The sequence below is a fragment of the Giraffa tippelskirchi genome, chromosome 8 (genome assembly GCF_054371585.1).
Source record: "Giraffa tippelskirchi isolate mGirTip1 chromosome 8, T2T-mGirTip1v1.2.pri, whole genome shotgun sequence".
NCBI lineage: Eukaryota > Metazoa > Chordata > Mammalia > Artiodactyla > Giraffidae > Giraffa > Giraffa tippelskirchi.
Genome location: NC_137282.1, coordinates 94,090,144 through 94,111,109, shown reverse-complemented (window position 1 = coordinate 94,111,109; position 20,966 = coordinate 94,090,144). Strand labels below are relative to the sequence as shown.

The window sequence follows — 20,966 nt, the reverse complement described above, 5'->3', positions numbered from 1 at the left end:
TTCTTTCTGGAGTTATTTCTCCACAGATCTCTAGTAGCATATTGGGCTTCTACTAACCTGGGGAGTTCATCTTTAAGTGTCCTGTCTTTTTGCCTTTTCATACTGTTCATGGGGTTCTCAAGGCAAGAATACTGAAGTGGTTTGGCATTCCCTTCTCCAGTGGCCCACGTTTTGTCAGAACTCTCCACCATGACCTGTCCATCTTGGGTGGCCCTACAGGCAAGGCTCATAGTTTCATTGAGTTAGACAAGGCTGTGGTCCATGTGATCAGATTGGTTAGTTTTCTGTGATTGTGGTTTTCATTCTGTCTGCCCTCTGCTGGGGAAGAAGAGGGCTTCCCTGGTGGCTCAGATGGCAAAGAGTCTGCCTGCAATGCTGGAGACCTCGGTTCAATCCCTGGGTTGGGAAGATCCCCTGGAGAAGGAAATTGCAACCCACTCTGGTATTCTTGCCTGGAAAATTCTATGGATGGAGGCTCATGGTGGGCTACAATGCATGGGTTCACGATGAGTTGGACATGACTGGACGGGAATACATTTATGTTAAGTCGTTAATGACTGAGCATCAAAAACAGTTGTTTTGGACTACTTCCCTGGTAATTCAGTGGTAAAGAACCTGCCTGCTAAGGCAGGAGACACGGGTTCATTCCCTGGTCCAGGAATATCCCCTGGAGAATGAAATGGCAACCCACTCTAGTATTGCCTGGGAAATCCCAAGGACAGAGAAGCCTGGCAGACTACAGTCCATGGAGTCGCAAAGAGCCAGACATGTCTTAGTGATGAAAACAGCTTGTTACAGTGTCAGTAGGAAATGAAAACAATCAGCAATTCAATACTGAGTCTAAGAGATTAAATAATCCTGGGAAGGTATGGGGAGGAGTTTACATAGATTCTTAGTATTAGGTGCTTGAATAGTGGTTGCTTGTGAGGTCTAGTTACCTTTTCCTGGTATAATTATTTACCACTTTTAAGTGGTGATTCTTCATTTTAAATGCCTTCAGTTCAGTCGCTCAGTCATGTCTGACTCTTTGCGAGCCCAGGGACTGCAGCACACCAGGCTTCCCTGTCCATCACCAACTCCCGGAGCTTGCTCAAATTCATGTCCATTGAGTTTGTGATGCCATCCCACCATCTCATACTTTCGTCATCCCTTTCTCCTCCTGCCTTCAATCTCCCAGCATCAGGGTCTTTTCCAGTGAGTCAGTTCTTCACGTCAGGTGGCCAAAGTATTGGAGCTTCATCATCAGTCCTTCCAATGAATATTCAGGACTGATTTCCTTTAGGATTGGCTGGTTTGATCTCCTTGCAGTCCAAGGGACTCTCCAGAGTCTTCTCCAACACCACAGTTCAAAAACATCAAATGCCTTACCTTGCTTTAATACTCCAAGACCCAGCAAATCCTTTTTTGGGAAGAGGTGATTTCTACCTTTTGTGCAATCTCGTTCTGTTAGCAGCTTCATGTGGGGGCGTCCTACTCTGAGGTTCATCGTTTAGGACACAGTGGTAACTTTGTTGAGGTTTAGGAAGCAGAGAAAGGGGACTTGGCTAAGTTAGAGGTGAGGTGTCAAGACCACCACTTGAAGGGGAAAGAGCTTAGAGAATTTTAAAGTCACAGGAGTTACTAGAGGCAATAAATGTGCAAACAATGTGTCTGATGACCTCTGGGGAATTTAGTGTCTGGACACCTCACCTTTTTTCTGAAAAAGGAATGTCCATGGTTTGTTATTCTTATGAAAGATATGATCTCTCAGCTATTAAGCAATAATATACTCAGTCAAGGCAAGAATGCAGCAAGATAAGCACTCCCTGCTTTGGAGCTGGGATGGGGTAAGAAGACTAGAAGCTAGTACAAAAGTGAATATTAAAAATGTTCATATACTCTTTGTCCCAGTAATTCCATGCCTAAAAATTATCTCGAGGTTAAAGAGATGTGAGTTTATATGCAAACATTCACTGCAATGTTTATAGCAGTGGTATCTAAGAGAGGATTTGTTAACATAGTACATTTATGCGATAGCCTTACAGCCATTTAAACATTTATGGAGAGTTTCATGATATGGTGAATTTAATATATGGAGTGTGCATGATAAAAAAAACTAGTAAACACATTATTCTTCTATAAGTTATTATATATCAAACAAATGAACGACAACAAAAAGACGGGACTAGCCACTAATATGTTGGTTATTCTGGATGACAGAGTTTGGGAGACCAAGCTGCAGAACTGTATTTTTGTTTCTAACAAGTAACACTTCAGTAAAAATTTCTTCCAAATCTGGCTAGCCAGCCATATTTATGGAATTGTGGAGTATAGACTGTCAATAGACTTTCTCCTTGAGTTTGATAAGCAACAGTGATGACTTCTTTTTTGAGAACCTGTGTAGTAATGCAATTGCCTCCTGAATTTATCCATGTTTTCTTGGGCATCTGGAAGAGCGTCCTTTTTACTGAGAGCAAAGCAGTAATACCTTAATGAGATAATGTCTTATTCAAGATTGCAGCCTATTATTTGGTGTATAGTGGAGTAGGTTGAATGCATGCATTCTAATATCTCCACACTTTTAAAAAGCACGCATTGGGGTGATTACTGTTACCAACTATCCCGTAAGACCACAGCTTCATGTAGCAGGCAGTGTATTATCTGTTTATACTAACATAAATTAGCCTCCCGCCTCTACACAAGGGTGTACATTAACTCCCCAGATTAACACATAATTGGGAAAATGTGCTCCATATGGAGTTCTGAAGCTTCAGGTTTTTTTACATGGATCCTTTTCCAAAAGCCAGTATGATTCTTTTAATACATCACACGGCACACAAAGTTCTGCTTGGTGCCAGTTAGAATGAATATGCAAAGTGGTATGAACAGAGTGAGAATCATGGTGCAGTCCTTGAAAAGTTCACTTCACTGCTTGCTCATACTTAGAGGTAGCATGAACTCTCTTTATCCTGATGATCTTCTGTTCAGGATTCTTTTTCTTGATTAAAGTTAAGCTTTTAAAGAAGGGTAGAACCCAACTGCTCCTGAGTGGTTCTTTTCCCTTGCATAGAAACTTACAGCCCACTCAAGAGCCTCACTTGACAGTAAAGTCATTACTTATCAGAAAGACAATGGACCAAAAGTTTTCTTTGCTAACTGAAGCCTTTTATCTTATTTGCAATATGCTAATTATAGAGAGAAAGAAAGAAAAAAAGAATCAGTTTCTTGTCTGAATTACTTTTGCTAGCAAGTTTGAGAGGCCTTTAACTTCTGCAGTTAATTTCAACCAGTTGTGCTGTAGTTTTGTAGTAGATAATCACCTCCAGAATCCAGGTCAAAAATCGTATAAACATACATGTTTTTGACTTAACACCAGGCCAAAAACAATCAAAACTGGATCTGGGGACTTGATAATATTGAGTCTCGTTAGCTTCTGCGTAGCAAAAACTCACTGTAATTTCTTCAGAAGTATAATTTAAACACACACTTAGAGGAAGAAAAGCCCGAATCAGACAAGAACCAGGATAAGAATACTCAAGGCTCTTTTTGTTTTAAGATTTAGTTGTTCATAGACTAAACTGCTTTTTCGCTCCACGCCGAATGCAATATTGAAATTCTGGTGCCAATTTCCACATTATTTACCAGGAAGTGCACACATCAAATGCAGCTTATAGACACTTTTACTTGTTACAATGACATCGGGTTCCAAACACTATTATTCGGGTCTTTTCAGAGCGCTTCTCATCCTATTGCTCATTCTCTACAGGGAGAGTAGAATGGTGTACCGTGTAACTGGGCACAAAACACGCAAAGAACTGACCAGCTGATGCTTCCCGAGAGTCCTGAGTCTACAACCGACTTATACAGAGTCCCTTAACTTTTTTTTCTTTTCCCTTTTCGGTCGGTGAAGAGCAGATTCTCCTGGGGGCAGTCTAACGTTCTGATAAGAGGGTTGCCTCCCAGGTTACCTCTAGCCGCGGGCGGGGCTTCTGTATACCCCCAGACATCAGGCTGGAGCTGTCCACCTTCGCTTCACACCCAGAAAGTGGGGAGGGGCCGCCCCCGAGCCACAGGCTTGCCTGTTCGCAGTACCTTCTTACACATTCCAGTCACCCCAGCCGTGCAGTCTCGAGGCCACAGGGCCTTCGGGAGATCGCTCCGGAGAGGAGCATTAAGTATCTGTGGCTTCTACGCCTCCCATGTTTCAGCGTGAGCTTCCTACTAGGGGATGGGAGGAGACACTAAGCTCTCCTCCTATGGAACACAGTTCGGTTCCGATTTACCCAACTCAGAGGCCACGGAAGCACACAGAACTCCGGCGACGACAGCACCGGCTGATTTTCCGCTCTTCCCGGCTCGTTCTTCCGCCCGCGCAGCCCTAGCCCCCGCCCCTCCGCCCTCCTCACAGGAACCAGCGTCCGGGCCGCTCCCGCGCTTCTCCCCAGCCACCCGCAGTGGCCTACCTTTTATAGACGCCACAGCCAATGAACGCTCTGCTTTCCTTCTGCCCGCCCGCCCGGCCAATCGACGCGCCCCTTGTGTAATCTTCGGCTCCTCGACTTCTCTCGGCTATTTTCGTCGTTGCTGGCTTTTTCTGGGGCTGATTGCTCGCAGCCAGAGACGCTGCTTTTTTTTCCGGGTTCGGAGCCGTTCCGGATGCTTTAGGCTGCCGGATGTCTGATCTCCGGATAAGTGAGGCGTTTCTGTACATGGATTATCTGGTAGGTGCGGGGCAGGGGTGGCGTGTCGCCCCTCGGACCCCAACGTGCCCGATGTCCCTCCGCCTGGAGGAACAGCCTTTTTGCTTTCTTTCTTTGGGATGGGATGCCTTTGGGGTTCTTTCTCCCGCAGCCAGCTCTGGAGCTGTGCCGGGACTCAGAGGGGTGGCAGCTGAGGCGGTGGGACCGCAGCTCCTAGGGAGTGGTGGAACTGACAGGTAAAGGTGCGGCCCGGGCCAGCGGTTCTGTGGGGCGAGGGGCGCACGGACGCTCCCCGAGAGATGGGGCCGCGGCGGCGGGGCGTCTTCTGTCCGTGGTCGGTTCTTCGCTTCCCTCTGCACTCCTGCAGAGGACTTTCTTTCCCAGAAAGCAGGAGTTTTCCCCTTTCCCTTTAGCAGAACTCCGGGTACTATTAAAGAGCCATAACCAGAATGGCTTACTAAGTGCCCGGCAGCTCCGGTCATTTGGTTGTTATTAGATCTCTAAAGCTATGACCTCGGTCGCCGCGAGGTTTTAAAAGCACATTACCATATAGTAGAAAGGACTAAACTACATCGCAGCCTGGGTAGAAAGGACTGGGTAGGCAGGCATTGCCTCGCCGTCTCTGCCGTGGATGCTTGTCTCTTACCCGGTGCACAGATTGGACCCTGTCTGTGCTTTTTAGGCCAGGCTTGTGCTGAGAAGTTTAGGTGGGAAAAGTGTCAGCTCAATGTTGGGGCTGAACATTACTTTAAAAAATGCACTTGATTTATGTGCGTGTGTGTATAATTATGCAAAACACCGCATATTGTTCGAGAAATTACTTCCCCAGAGCTGCATGTTTGTGTTCACGGGGATCCTCATTAATGTTGGCTGTGTTCAATCCTAAACAATTACCAGGTTTACCTTTTTAGCTAGAACCCCTGTTGCAATGCAGAGTTGAAGTAAATGGTAAAGACGTTGACCGTCCTGTCATCTTGTCGAACACATGCTGTTGGTTTCTGCCTGCAGATTGGCCTGGCAGAGATTTGCCAGTGCCTTCTAGGAATTACACTAATGCTGTACTAAGAAAGACTGTGAATGCGTTCATAGTCAAGAAACTCTGGACAAGGACTGGTTTTGTAATGCTGTCTTGTATTTGGGCTTATTTCCCCTAAATCTTCCTGGTTTGATGGGCTTGTGGGGAGGGGTGGTGAGTGCAGTTAATACATGACCTTGTGCTTTGAGGGGAGTCAAAAACTGAATTCAAATTGTTTTCTTCCTTTGTTGATGTCAGTAACTTCCTCTGTCTTTGTGATAAAGGGACATTAGGTGCCCACAGTGTAGCCAGTTAAGGAGGTTATCTGATTGGGGGTTCTTTAAAATGCAAAGTGCTATGTAGGATAAGAGAGTTGTCAGATGTTTCTTAAAGACTATTTTCTGAATTAAGTAACTGATTATTTTGTAGCTTGTCTTGTACAATACTATGGTTTTGTCTTACAGTTTGCACGAATGAAAGCCAAAGTTTGTTGAGGATGTTTACTGAATTGGAAAGGGCTGCCTTACCTATACAAATGAAAGCTGATTTTGGATGCTTAGTTAAGAAGTTCCTAAAAAGGAACTTGCTGTTTTATTTGCTGAGTGAGTTTTAAAGTTGCAAATTGCATTGTAAACCTGTCTTTGAGGTGCCAAACACACTACTGGCAGTTAGTGGGGGAGAACAATTGGAAGACTCTGGTTAATTACTCAGGTTAATTTCCTGATGGAGGAATGCTTGTGGTGCTCTAGATTACCTTAAAAGCAGATTTTCTTCCTCAATTTCCTAAGTTATGTGTCAAAATCAATGGGCCCCAAATTTGACATGGCTTTTTTGTTTTACCTTCCACGCCCCCACATACCCTATGCATACCTAGTTTTAAAAAATCTTTATTTTTGTCATGTTAGCTATGCTTTTAAAAAAATTCACAAGTGTAGTGAAACAGTCCCGTAAAAATCACTTGGCTAATCATTGGTGGTGAGGAAAAAACTTTTAAAGGAAATAAGTCGGTTCTGATGAGTGTGTCAAGTATCCGCTGTGAAAAGACTTAAGGAAATCCTTAAACATTAAAGGAAAAAGCCTCTGCAGGTGGTCTTCTGTGTTTACATTTTACTTAGTTCTCAGAGAAAATGATGTTCCACACATCATTCCTCTTGCCTTTCAGATGGACTCATTTGCTTTTCCATAATTTTTATGTGGTGTTTATTAAAAACCAGTTTCTGAAAAATGAAAATCATTTTCGTTGACTGGCATCTTATTTTACGAATCAGTTCCCAAGTTCTTTTACTTACCTTCCAGAGAAAATGCACTCCTTTCATTGCTAGTTTGACCCTTTGGATTTTGCTGAGCTTGTAGACTAGAGTAAGTGCCCTGTCCATGCACTTGACAGGAATAGCGTGTATGCCATCTTTTCTTCTCTTTTCTTTTTAATCGGTGTTTGACTTTCTTCTTGTTGCTGCTGTGTGTGTGTGCATTGTCCATTGTTCTTTGGGCTGGATGGCATCACTTAACCTTTTTTAATTGCAGGAGAGTAGAAGGAAGAGAAATGAGAGAAAGAGGTGCTTTCAGTAAGACTGTGAATATTAAAGCAGAGGATAAAACTCTCTGATCTTAGGGGCTACTGTTGATCTCTTAACTTAAAGGAAATGCTATGAATTAGAGGTGACAGATAAGGTGAAGCCCAGGGATAGTTCCTTTCTATTTAGGATAAAGTTTTGATTGATTTCAGTTTAGGGAACTACAATAATGGTAATTTATGTATCTTCAGTAATTACATGTATCACCCTGTACCCTATCTTTATTTGTTGAATTGAATGAATTGAGAGAGAAGGGACAGCTTTTCTCTCCAGCTTCTAAAGTAAGACAAGATAACATCTGTTTGGATTAGGTGTTTTACTCTGGGGAATGCAGAATGTATCTTTTACTCTTAACTTTAAGATTATCAAGGTATTTGTTTCGCCTGGGTGGCCATTTAAAAATAAAAATCTCATTTTCCAGTATTTAAATATAAAAATCTCAGTATTGACAGGCCATATACCTTTTTCTCATTTTAGGAATGGGTTTTAAATGCCATGTTCACACCTGTCAGGTCTGTAGGTGAAGATTCTGTTGCTGTTCCAGTGGGCAGTACCAGCATCTTCCTGTTTCTCTTCTGACAGGTAGAACTAGTAAGACAGTGTGTGGAACTTTCTGAATAAGGAGAAAATAGTTAAGGTATAATGGAAAACGTGTCTACCAGGTTTTCCTGGAAGGTTGGATAAAATCAACTTATAGATTCCTCTCAGTTTAATATTCTTTGTGTCCTGACTCATGTTGATTGGCTTGAATTTTACCTCCTCCCCTCTTCTGCCATCAAAATAACATCAATAAAATTTGGTATGCTTTGGGTAATGCCAATGATGATTACATGGGATGATGGAGGGAGAGTGATTTATAAACAGCACGTTGCTTTTCGGATGTAGAATGTTAATACACTGTGGTTATGTTGCTCATATTATTCTTATGCCTCCTATAGAATGACTGTGATTGCCCAGTTTTAAAGATTGGGCTACCTTTTAAATTAGTCTCAGTGTATGAAGAGATTTAGTGTCATCAGCAAGCAGGAAGTACAAGACTCCCTTGAGGATTGTTTACTACCTATAAAAAATAAAATATGTTCCTTAATCCATCTAAATATTTATGGGACCCCAGCTTTGTGCATGACCCTGAAAGTCATGGAGAATGAGCCCCTACTGGGATCTCCTTGGCTGTAGGACTGGAGGGAGGTGGGTGGCTCGGCAGGAACCTGTGGCAGTGGACAGATAGGTAGGCGGGTGGGGGAGGAGGCAGCCTCTGATGTGCTCCTTGGCTCTCTGGTAGGTTCCCTCTGTGTGTTTCTTTGTTTCATTGTGAACTGAAATGCAAAGCTGGGCCTGAAAATGTGATATCTAAAAGTGCCTCTTTGGCTGCTAATTGTCAGATAATGATCATTTCACCTGTATGTTGGGTTGGGATCTAATAAGGCCAGGGTTCTAGGTTTCTTTTTCTGTATAGGTTGGTGAACCTGGCCTAGTTTCTTGGTCACAGGCTATACCTGTCATATAAAAATTTGTGTGTCAATAGGGAAGATCAGGTGAAAGAAGATAAATGGATCAGCACAAACCCATCACCATTTGCAGAATACAAACCAAGTAATCAACCAACCAAGAACAGAAGCTCTTGATGTATCGATACACAGAACTCTGAGGTTCTACTAAGTTGTAAATGAGCCTATTCTAAAAGAGGAGTGAAGGCATAGTTATGACTTTATCTGATGTTCCATGGTCTTAAAAGTGTGCTGTTTTTTAACTGTGAATGACTATGAACATTATAACTTCTGTGTTCTATGTGTAAAGTGATAATATAGGCCATATATTTTTAATCTTAACTGCAGCTGTATTAGTTGGTCACATAGGTGTTCTTTTATTAATAAATCATAAGATAAAAAGGGAACACAATAACTGGTTCTTTTAGCAAAAAATTTGCAAAAATATCCAGACCATGAGGCAGAAACTGCAATATAAGGCAGTAGCTCTGGTTCTCAACTGTCTGTGGTTCGAGGCTTGTAGCATGACTCCCAAGAGATCACACATGGGGACATGATTCATGTCCTCTGGAAGCTTGCATTCTGAAGGATGCCTAAGCTGTGTGCTTGTAGGCATGCTGAGGGTGGGGGGAGTTAAGCGTAGGTATTATGAGGATAAAATAATTACCATTTATTGAGCAAATATTGTGGTGCCGGATAACGTAAATCCTTTCCACATGTAATGCATTAAACCAAGGCTGAGAGAGGTTCTGTCATTTCCCCAAGTTCACACAGCTAGCAAGTAACAGAGCTGAGACTGTGGTCCCAGAACCCTCCCTCTTCACTGCCTTCCTTCCAGCTTGGTATTAAAGCTGTTGGAATGCAGCTGAACATTTTACAGTGTATTTCATGTAATTACCATGTTACTTCTCCAGTCAAGAAACCAGGGGCCAGGAGCAGGCTGGTCGATGTTCCCCTATGCTCAGAGACTTGTCTCTGCTAAATGACTGTTAAGAGGAAGGCTGGATAGAAAGAGAACTGTGTCGTGTCCTGAGCCTTCCACCCCGTGATGTTCTGACTCTGGGCACCTAGGTGACCTTCACCATCTAATGTTTTATCAAATAACTGCACATGGGTTTCCAGGCAACCTTGATACTCCACCCCCTAGTGTCACTGCAAGGACACCTTCGAGTCACAAGGCCCGGTCGTCTTTTTGAAGAGGTCCCTGAGACTCAGGATCTATTTGACAGTTTATTTGAAATCTGCTGTGCTCCTTAAGCAAGTGCTGCCTGGAAAGTGGGGCTTTGCCTAGCAGACACTAGGCCCAAGTGGCCTTTTGCTTATGAATTTCTGTTGGGTGGTCTCCTGATGCTAAAGGGTTTGCTTTTGAGGAAGAAAAGATTTTCAGAGAAAGTTTGGTAACTGCATTTTGGTTAACAAATGCTGATACTTCTCACAAATTGAGTTAAAAATGGGCTTTTATTTTGGAGCCTGTGACCTCCTTACTTATGCTGTGGCTCTTCCCCTGGCATCTCCCTAAATGCTTCTGGTGTTTGGTTGAATCTAAGAAACCCAGTTCTTGTTGACCCTCATTTCTGAGTATCAGCAAAGTGAACACATTTGCTTCTGGCAGGGCTGGCTTCATGGGCACGTGGCTCAGAAGGGCCCCCATGCTTGGCTGAATGCTCTGTGGTTGCCATCTTAAAACTCTTAATTTGAGCTGCTCTGCAGATGTTTTCATTATCTGAATCTGAAACTGGTATCAGTGCAGGGTCCCTGACTATCTTGATTATCCTTTTATCACTAGAATTGAGTCTGATGCAGGGTGAATACAGAACTATATATCATGGTACTGTGCAGAGTGTTTTTACCTGCATTACCCAATTTAATCCTTCCAACAGTCCTGTTGACCAGATATTGCTGACTGACAGACATACTGACTTAGAATAAGAGGGAGCTTAAGGCTCTGTGAGGTGGAGTAATGGCTGGGATCATGTAACCGAGTGTCAGGGCTAGGGTACCAGCTAGCATGTAAGCATTATTCAGTACTGCTGTAACTGGTAATAATTAATAGTTAAGAGGATGAGCGAGCGGGGCCATGATTCAGACACAGGGCTGGAAATTGAGAGGTTACTTGATTACTGCCGTCACCTGTGAGAAGCCCTCCTGGGAACTCAGTGACAGCTCTGCTGCAGTTGAGGAAGTACATGTGTCTGTACCTTAAGATGAGAGACTTCGCTCACCTTTTGCACCCTCCCGCCCCACCCTGGTGCATAAGCATGGGCGCTCTGCACTTTGGTTCACAGCCAGATGCACATGATTTTGCAGGAGCATCTCATTTATCAGGCTCCTTTGTACCCAGATTTGCTGGGAATGGTTCTGACTTCTGGATGCTTCTCTCCGGGTCAAGGACTCCGACCCTAGCAGTTGTGGCCTTCCTCCCCCAGAGGGATTCCTGAGAGTTCTCTCTTCACCGAGAGAGCAGCTTCTCCAGGCTCTCTGGTGGAGCAGTTGACAGTCTGGAGCCGTCCCAGGACCATTGGTTGAGGCGCAGAAGGCCTGCACTTGTTGCTTGATCAGTCTGTACATAGAGTCGGGAGCTAAAGCAAAATATGATTCTTTCACAGTTTTATCTTTAATGAATGCAAATGTTCAGATAAGTACAGAAAATGAGAAGACACTTCTGTGTACCTACCTCCCTGATTAAAGCTGTTAGTATTCTGCTGTTTTAACTTCAAAATGCTGGATGCCTTTTAAAAAAAGAAACTTTAAGCTGAAAGCCTTCTGCTTTCCCATACTTTCTTCATCCTTCTCCATGGTGACAACTACCCCAAAGCAAGTGGGTACTGTTCTCATGTGTGGGGTTTTTTTTTGCATTTTTATTATATTTGCATATATGTGTAAACAATATGGTATTCTTTGTGGTTAGTAATTTTAATAAAATTGTAACATATCACCCTTATTGTCTTGAAACTTGTTCTATTTCTGTAATGTTTTTAAGATTAATAAATATTCCTGTTTGTATTAATAGATATTTATTTTCTATTTCTAGTTTAGATGTTACCATTTCTGGCTTTATATGTAGAGATCTTATTTGGATTTTATGGGAAGCTCAAAGAAAAGGTGTTGGTTTTGAGGCATGATTGTGTGTGTGTGTTTACTTGTTTTTAGTACCACACAATGGGTCATATGAATTGTTTAATGAAATTTTATTATGTGCATTTCAGTGAATCATAATTTTATTAAGTTATCACTGATTATTCTAAGTTTCAATTTTTTTAGTGTTGCTGTTTGTTATAAATAATCCTGCAATGGACATTGCTTATAAGCTCTTGGATATTTTATGATAGTGTATTGTAAGAAGCAGTAGTCCTGTGGTTTCAAAAAGAGATTTTGATGCCAAGTGAGTTTGGAAACTAGGTCAAACAAAATTAAACAAGTTTCTTTATTGTATAATCATTAATACGTGAATATTCACAGTGCATCTCAAAAAGGGAGATTATTACTGGCAGTGTTTCTAATCCTTTGGAATATTTTAATGATCAAGTTCTAGTAGATTTTATGTAGAATCAAAAGGTACCTGCATTTTAAAGCTTTGACTTATTGATTAAATAAGTTAACAAACCAGCTGCTGTTTGTTAAATCAAAATTATATAATAGTCAAGATGATGATAACGATGATGATTGATAGAGAATTTGCTCTGGCCTAGATTCTGCGTGCCTGTGTGCTCAGTCACTAAGTCATGTCCAACTTTTTGTGACTCCGTGGACTCAAGCCCACCGGGCTTCTCTGTCCATGAGATTTCCCAGACAAGAATACTGGAGTGGGTTGCCACTTTTTCTCCAGGGGATCTTCCTGACCCAGGGATTGAACCCATGTCTCCTGCACTGGCAAGCGGATTCTTTACCACTGCGCCACCAGAGAAGCCCCCTAGATCCTGAGGGATCTAACCCAGGTCTCCCACATTGCAGGCGGATTCTCTACCAGCTGAGCCACCAGGGAAGACCAAGAATATTGGAGTGGGTAGGCTACTCCTTCTCTAGCAAATCTTCCTGACCCAGGAGTCAAACTGGGGTCTCCTGCATTGCAGGCATATTCTTTACCAGTTGAGCTACCAGGGAATCCCCTAGATCCTGCAGAGAGTGCTTAATATGCATTCGCCATTTGTTTGGTCCTTTCAGTGACCCTCTGAGGTGCAGGAATTTGTGTTTTTGTTTGATGGTTGAGGAAACTGAGGGTCAGGAGTAACCCCAGATGTCTCAGTTGTTATGAGGGTTGGCCACACATCTGTAATCTTACTGTACGTGTTTTCATTATTGTGATAGAAAAGAAAAAGTTTGAAACCCTGTATTTGATTTCCCAGATAGTCCACCTCTTACCTGCATGGTATAAGGTGTTTTCCAAATGTTCAGTCCAGAAAGGAAAAGTCAAGAATGTTATAAAGTCATCATGCATTTAATTTATAGACTTAAATATATGAGGTTATATCTTTCCACCTTTTTGTGGATATTAAAATATGCTGTCTATTCTCATGACAATGAATAACAGTATCTCTTTGTCTATCTCAGTGTTACTACCTGTCAGAATAAAAGGATGATAATCCTTAAACATACTCAAGTTTGTATGTATGTATTAATATTTAGAATGTACTTACTTCTAAAACCCAAATGCTGAGAACCTGGTCTAAGATTAATTTGAACCACAATTTCCTCATTTGAAAACTTCAGATAGCATCCGAACCTCTGTGATGACTATTGATTATGTATTTTTTAGTGCTGAAGTGCTTCTTAAAAAAAATTGCTTTATAATTTCTATATGGATTGGTATGAGTCCATATAATGGCATCAACAGAAGTGGGGAGCAAGTGTAGATAAAAGTGAGTCTCCTCCTGTATGTCCTTGACCTTGATTCTGCAATTCCCCTCTTCGCTGCCGCTCCCCACCCCAGCCCGCCCCCCCCCCCCCCAGCTTCAGTGACACTGTGGGGATTTTTTTACTCTCCAAAAATGGCAGTGTACAATTTTTGTGAAATAATGTAACTAAACATTACGTAGGAACACATTCTTGTACATTTTAAGAGCTGGGCACAAAAGATTTGTTTTTGACCTTGGGTAAAGCATTTTTTTTTTTTTTTGATCTGTTCTGCAAATTACTTATATTGAGACTTCTAGTCCCTGAAAGAATGTTAAAGTTAATTTTTACTATCACTTAATTTTTATTTCCTTTTTCTTGCTCTGATTCAGGTATTTTTTTAAGATAGTAATTATGACTGCTGCTGCTGCTGCTAAGTTGCTTCAGTCGTGTCCGACTCCGTGCGACCCCATAGATGGCAGCCCACCAGGCTCCACCGTCCCTGGGATTCTCCAGGGAAGAACACTGGAGTGGGTTGCCATTTCCTTCTCCAACGCATGAAAGTGAAGTCGCTCAGTCGTGTCCAACTCTCTGCAATCCCATGGACTGCAGCCTACCAGGCTCCTCCGTCCATGGGATTTTCCAGGCAAGAGTACTGGAGTGGGTTGCCATTGCCTTCTCCGAGTAATTATGACTAGTAAATGAGAATCTTATTTACAAAAAAACTTCACAAAGGGCTTTTTTGAGGGTTGAATGAGAATGTATATACTGGCCTTCTTGAATATAAGCTGTTACATAAAATGAATGTGCACTTATGTTTTTCTAATGACATTTTTTAGTCAACAAATTGTCTTCTCTTTAATTGAAGTGTAATTTACATACAATAACATGTACAGTCTTAAAGGCACAGCTAGATGAGTTTATGGGTTTCCCTGGTGGCTCAGTAGTAAAGAATCTGCCTGCCAATGCAAGAGATGCAGGTTCCATCCATGGGTCAGGAAGATCCCCAGAGAAAGAAATGGCAACCCACCTCAGTATTCCTGCCTGGGAAATCCTGTGGACAGAGGAACCTGGCAGGCTACAGTCCGTGTGGTTGCAAAGAGTCAGAACGACTTAGTGAATAAACAACAGTAACGAAGACGAGTTTATGTGTACCTGTGTCTTGTAACCACCCCCAGGTGGATATGTAGTACCCCAGAAGGCTCTCTAGGGTATTCCTGCCTAGGTGTTCGTTCCTAGGCAGTATTGACATAGATTAGTTTTACCTGATTTTGAACTTCATATAAATGGAATCACAGGTAGGTGTTCTTTTGTGTGTAATTTCTTTTACTCAGCATGCCTGTGTAATCCATCCATGTTGCATAAATCAATTCTTTTCTGATTGCAAATTAATATTGTATGAATATACTATTACTAAACTATTCATTCTATTGTTGATGGGCATTTAAGTTGTTTCCAGTTTGGGGATATTTGGAATAAAGCTTCTACAAACATTCTTGTTATGGTTTTGGGGGAAATAACTCATTTTTGTTGGGTAAAGTAGAATTTCAGGTTCACGGGGCATACATATGTTTAGGTTTACTAAATACTCCCAAACATTTTCCAAAGTAGTTTTACCACTTAGACTTGTACCAGTAGTGTAAAAGGTCCAGTTATTTTGTATCCTTACCAATAGTCTTTACTTTGTCAGTCATTAATTTACTTATTTTGATGGGTGTGTACCCCAAAGAAATTTAAAGTTGCCCAGAGCTACTTCCATATATTCAGGCATGAGAACAATATAATATAAGAGGATCATAAGGCAGATTTTTTTAATTTGAAGAAACTAGTTGGCTATATTCTTCAGTTGTGTGATTTCACTTGAAAATCTTGTCTTGCTGAAGAGGTACTATGGAGGTCAGTTGACCTGGTAGTTTTCCTGGCTTTACAAGCAACTCAGTATAAGGTTTGGCAAACCAGTCAGTGTCACCATCTTCAATTTCTTCATCTATAAAAAGGTGGAATTAATTAGATATCTTAAGTGTTTCTTTTATTTCAAAGGTTTCCTCAATCATCTTGTATCCTTCTTGGAATAGCTATCTTTTTTTCCATTCTTTCTAATTCTTTAAGTGAGTGATCATAAATTTGCCTTTATGTAATTATCGTTTATTCAAGCAGCTCTAATTTTTTATAAGCCTTTTGTATTCTGGTGCTGTCCTGGGCACTAGGGATATACAAGTGAATAAGACATTGGCTTGCCCTCACAGAACTCATACTCTTGTAGAGATGAAAACTAAGCAATTATGTTTTGGACTGGCATATTCTACTCAGAGGGAAATACAGGTTACTAATAGAGTGTATGAAAGGGAGTCTTAACCTGGACTTGAGAGCCAAAGAGAGCTTTTCAGAGGAGTCATTTTTAATCTGCAACATTGAAGTTGAGGAGTGTTGTCTGCTGTCAGTGTCACTGACAACAGTGTCACTGTTGGCCTAGTGACAGGCAGGGCCAGGGCCAGGCAGAAGGAACAGCATGTTCCAAGACTTGAGGGTGAGTAACCCCACTGCTTTAAGGAACTCCCAGGGCTCAGTGTGGCTGGAGCAGAGTCAGGAACAGTTGGGTACACTTTGCTGCAGAGTCCACCTAGGGTCACATCGTGGGAACCTTTAAAGTTTGCCTAGGGTGACACGATCAGGTCAGGCTACAGTGTGGACAAGGACTGGAAAGGGCAGCGGATGGGAGGAAGAAGCCCAGTTTGGAAGATGCTGTCCTGATTCAGGAGTGAGATGATGGTGTTCACAGCCAGATAGAGGCAGGAAGGATGCAGAAAAGTAAATGGATTTAAGTAATATCTGTGAATTGCCAGGATTTTGTAATTGACTGTAGAAGATGAGAACAAAGGAGATTTTAGGGATAATTTTCAGGTGTTTGATTTGAGCATTGTTCTGGTTATCTATTACTGAGTAACAAACCACCTTAAAACAGTGGCTTAATAACAGTCATTTTTTTAAACTCATGAATCTGGAGGTGAATTGGGTTCGACTAGGCTGTTCTTGCTCAGGATTCCTTATTAAGTTACCATCAGATGGTGGCTGGGCCGCATCTCAAGGCTTCTTAGAACACTGGTCTGGCAACATGCAAATCTGGGAGGTTGGAAAGTGTGGACTCCTGGGGCATCTCTCTCCTGGGGCATCTGCTTACATCCAGATTGAAGGTTCAAAGAGTACATGAATCAGGAGAAACTGGTGGAAGCTACTGGTCTTTCTAACCTGGCCTCAGCAGTTGTGCAGCATCACTTATATGGCACTTGTTCATCAAGGCAGCCACAAGGGCAGGAGACAGTCACCACCTTTCGGTGGCAGGAAGTCAAAGGATGTATGGGCATGTTTTAGAACCACCATAGACATCACGGAGGCAAAACAGGTCATGTACTGTGGTAGGTGACACTTGAAGGAATAGTACATGGAGAGGCAAGTGAAGACTTTTGAGTTCAGAGTTTGTACTGCTTGTGGGAAGTCCAAATTGAGATTCATTGTAAGAATCTGAATTATGTGGGAGCTTAGAGGTGAGCTTTGGATGAGTTAAAAGCAGTATGTAACATTATTGTTACTTGCTCTGTGTGTGTGTGTGTGTGTGTGTGTGTGTGTGTGTGTGTGTATGTATGTGCTCAGTCATGTCCAACTCTTTGCAACCCCATGAATTGTGTAGCCCACCAGACTCCTCTGTCCATGGGATTTTCCAGGCAAAAATACTGGAGTGGGTTGCTGTTTCGAACTCCGGGGATCTTCCTGACCCAGGGATCAAACCTGCATCTCTTGCGTCTCCTTCATTGGCAGGCAGATTTTTTACCACTAGCACCAACTGGAAAGCCATATATATATATGTGTGTGTAACTATATTATTAAATTATCATTGTGAGGCACAGTGCTAAGTATTTTTCATGCATGATTTATTGCTTTTATCCTTTTAGAGATTAGAAACTGAGACTTAGAGAAATTATGTCACGCCTGCAATGTGATGGAGCCAGAATATGAACCCAGGTCTTACTAATGTCTGACCTCACATCCTTAACCATTTAGATGGTAACTGAAGCCATGGCCACATCTGAACTCACCCAGGGAGGGTTGTGCTCAGTATGGAAGGGAGAACCCTAGGAAGTCTAGTGTCTCTCTCGGCCGGTACATATTAGGCACACGGTTTTCGTGTGATCAGCAAAAGGAAAGGAATCTTGAGACAGAAAGAGAGCTGTAAGGTTGGGAGAAAACCTGCAGAGTGTCACATCCCACAGGCTGAGAAGGGAGACATTCCAGGAGGAGGAAGTAGCCAATTGTGTTTCCCGTGGCCCAGAGATCATGGAAGATGATGGCTGCACGGTGACCTTGGTCAGAGGCTCTCAGAGGCCCAGTGGGAAGTGAGGGAATGACATCGCTTCAGTCAAGGCTGTTCACCGTGGATGAGGAGAAGGCTCAGGGTGGAACTGGAAGGCGACTAGGGACATTGAGGGACTGCTTTCTAAAGGGGACTGAACTTGAGATGGTTAAATGCTGATGAAGTGGAACATGAGGTCGTCTTGCTGAGTGTGACTGAAATATGGTGGCCTAGGGGTTGCAGCTGAAGTAGCTGCAATGAAAGACCAGGGCAGTGATGACCAGGACACAGGTGCATTGGTTGTGGTACACTGTTGAAGTCATCGGAGACCATGACCCACCGATGACGAAAATCTAATGTCTATGGTACTTTCGTTTTTTTCTCTTCCAGACTTTGTCTGGAAAGGAAGGCTTCAAGAAGGTGGACAGTTAGATTGATAAAAGTTGGGCTTTTTCCGGGGTGAGTTACTGGGTGGGTAATGGAATAGAGAAAATTTAGGACCTGGGCAAGAGGTTGGTGGAAGTGATAGATCACCGTGAGCTCCAAGTTGGTGGAGAGGAAGGAAGAGTGCGTAGAGGATGTGAGGATGAGTGGTCCTGATGGGACTGAACAATAGGTGTTATTTGGAATAACTGTTCAGAAAACTGAGAGAGAAAACTCATTGTAGGAGACAATAGGGTATATGAATTTAAGATTGCAGATGTAGAATAGTTTTTGGAGAGAAGGCTCAATGTGTAACTGTGGTTGACCTTGGGAAAGATGGGGAGCTTAGGAAGAAGAGCAATGTACCCAAGGTGCTGGGTAGCGCACCCTTGTGGTTGACAAAGTCAATAGGACTTGGGCTGGAGCAAAAGGCTGAGGCAGATTCAGCGATCCTCGGTGAAAGGGGAAGGTTGGCCAATGTCCTTGACAAGGAAAGGCAGACAGCACTAGATGTTAGAGCTCATTGCCCTGAGTCTTGAAAGGAGCAGGGGAAAAGGAGGGCTCTGGAGATCCTCCAGGGTGACCTCCAGGGACTGAGTTAGGCCACAAGGTAGGGGGCACTTAGGAAGCCTTTGTGGGTGCAGAGGAATTTTTGTTTCGTGATTGAGTACAGCAGGTTCTGAGCTGAAATGCCTGCCTGGCACCACCGCTCTAGATTTGGCAAGTTGCTTACTTCTCAATGCCTCATTTTCTTCCTCTGTAAAGTAGGATAGTAAGAGGAACTACCTGTTGGGTTGGTTGTGAGGATTAACTAAAATAGCACAACTACTCTAGAAACAATGCCTGACACCTCTTTCTCTGCCACCCTCTTCTTACTGTTGTCCTAGCAACAACACGGAAAACCGCTTCACAGTGTTATATATTGGCAGGCACTTTCTAAGGGCCCTGTGAGGTAGCTGTCATCTCTCTTTTTCAGATGTTAAAACTGAGACATGGAAAGGTTAAGCAACTTGTTGAAGGAAATACAGCTAGGAAGTGGCAGAGTTATGCTTTGAACCCAGGAAGCCCTCCCTTTTAACCAGTACTGCATAATTAATGCATTATTAACTACCCCACCATCCCCACTTCTACCACCACCCCCTAAACCGCCCCCTTTACCAACACCACCATGTCAAGAGGGCTCTGTGGAGAGGCTGGAGAGGGACTGGACTTGTGAGAGGTTGAATTGCTGGAGAGGAGGCACAGAGCCTCCACAGAGTGTGGGGTAAGAATAACTGTAACATGGAAGATGGTGGAATCAGGTGGATGTTTTCCCAGAGTAATTTGATGTAGCAGCTCCCTGGTCAGGCAGATGGGAGAAAGTGGGCCCAAGTTGGTTTTGCTGCAAGGAAGTTCTTGTTCAGATACACGCATAGCTCCGTTACTTGATTCCTAAGACCCTCAGTCTACTCTTTTGCTAAGAGCAGTAGTGCTTCCAAAGGAGTCTTGGTCCCTGGTGAGAGAGGGGACAGGGCTGTCTTAAGGGAGTCTGTCAGCATCTCCGTGTCTCTCACGGGCTATGTCTCCTTGGAAGCGGCGTGCAGTTTAGGTCCTTCAAACCTTCCCACACTAGACTTCCAAGGCAGAGCATTGGGGGTCGAATGTGCTGAGTCCAGAAGCTGAAGATGGCCCAGATCTTTCCACTAGACCAAAAGCTGGTCAGTCTCAGGCAGCTTCTTGAGACCAGGAGTTGGTTTTGTGAAGGCAACTTGCTTAGTTCTGGTTTGTCAGAGTACCTTCCTGTCCAGACAATCACATAGTAATCTGGATGAATTGTTGATAAAGCTGCAAAGACTGTGAGCCTGGCTTCTGTCTAAAGTGACCACAGAGTGTAGTGTTGCAGAAATAACTTCTGGTTGGAAAGTTCATCTTTTCCCGCTCACTCGAAGTCTTCTCTCTTGCAATCTTCCATTGACAAGCCTGAATTGAGGCTCCCTCCAGGGCTGCTCCAGTAAGCTCACTGGACACTAACTATACAGAGGTTCCCGACCAAAGGGGCAAGCATGCCTGCGATCCAGCCCCCAGCCAGCTTGCCAAGGTCCCCACGCACACTGGCAGAAAAGTGCTGATGCGCTAGCTACAGCCTTGGTTCTCTGTTACTGGACAGAACACAGTGTGTCACAGTGCAGGGCGGGGTTGTGGGCTTCTTTGTGTTCCCAGAGCCTGACATAGGTACACAAGATGGCTACTAAGTCAGTGGTTGGGCTGAGAGGCTGCACAGAGTAATATTTAAGGGCACTGACCTTGGGTCAGACCCCCTGCATTTGCATTCTAACTCTGTCACTTACTTACTGTGTGGCCTCTGTGCCTCAGTTTCCTCATATACGAAATGGGCATAATACTACCTACCTACCACTCAGAGTTGAGTTAAAATACATTAATATGAAAGCATTCAGTAGAGAGCCTAGTACCATGAGCATGGTAAAAGTATTTGCTATTACTGGTTGGAACTTTCTACATAAAACAAGAACTTAAGATACTATTGTCACCAAAAAGACCCCATTCTGATTCTATTCCCTTTTCTAATACCATCTTTTCAAAAATCTTTCTGCCCCTACCTAATTAACATAGTGC

At 43.0% G+C, this 20,966-nt stretch overlaps 1 protein-coding gene across 11 annotated transcripts in view; it reads left to right on the top strand.

Annotated features, from left to right (window-relative positions):
- Nucleotides 1-4,565: 4,565 nt before the first annotated feature.
- The window catches only part of ARL15 (ARF like GTPase 15), a 632,366-nt gene continuing 615,965 nt past the window's right edge, over nt 4,566-20,966 (top strand). For all 11 annotated transcript variants that reach the window (XR_014061457.1, XR_014061454.1, XR_014061455.1 and 8 more), the window contains exon 1: nt 4,566-4,700. Coding sequence is in view for 3 of the 11 variants with exons in the window: in XM_081517766.1 (XP_081373892.1) it covers nt 4,653-4,700 (48 nt within the window). In the remaining 8 variants the exon portion in view is untranslated. The remainder of the gene's footprint in view (nt 4,701-20,966) is intronic.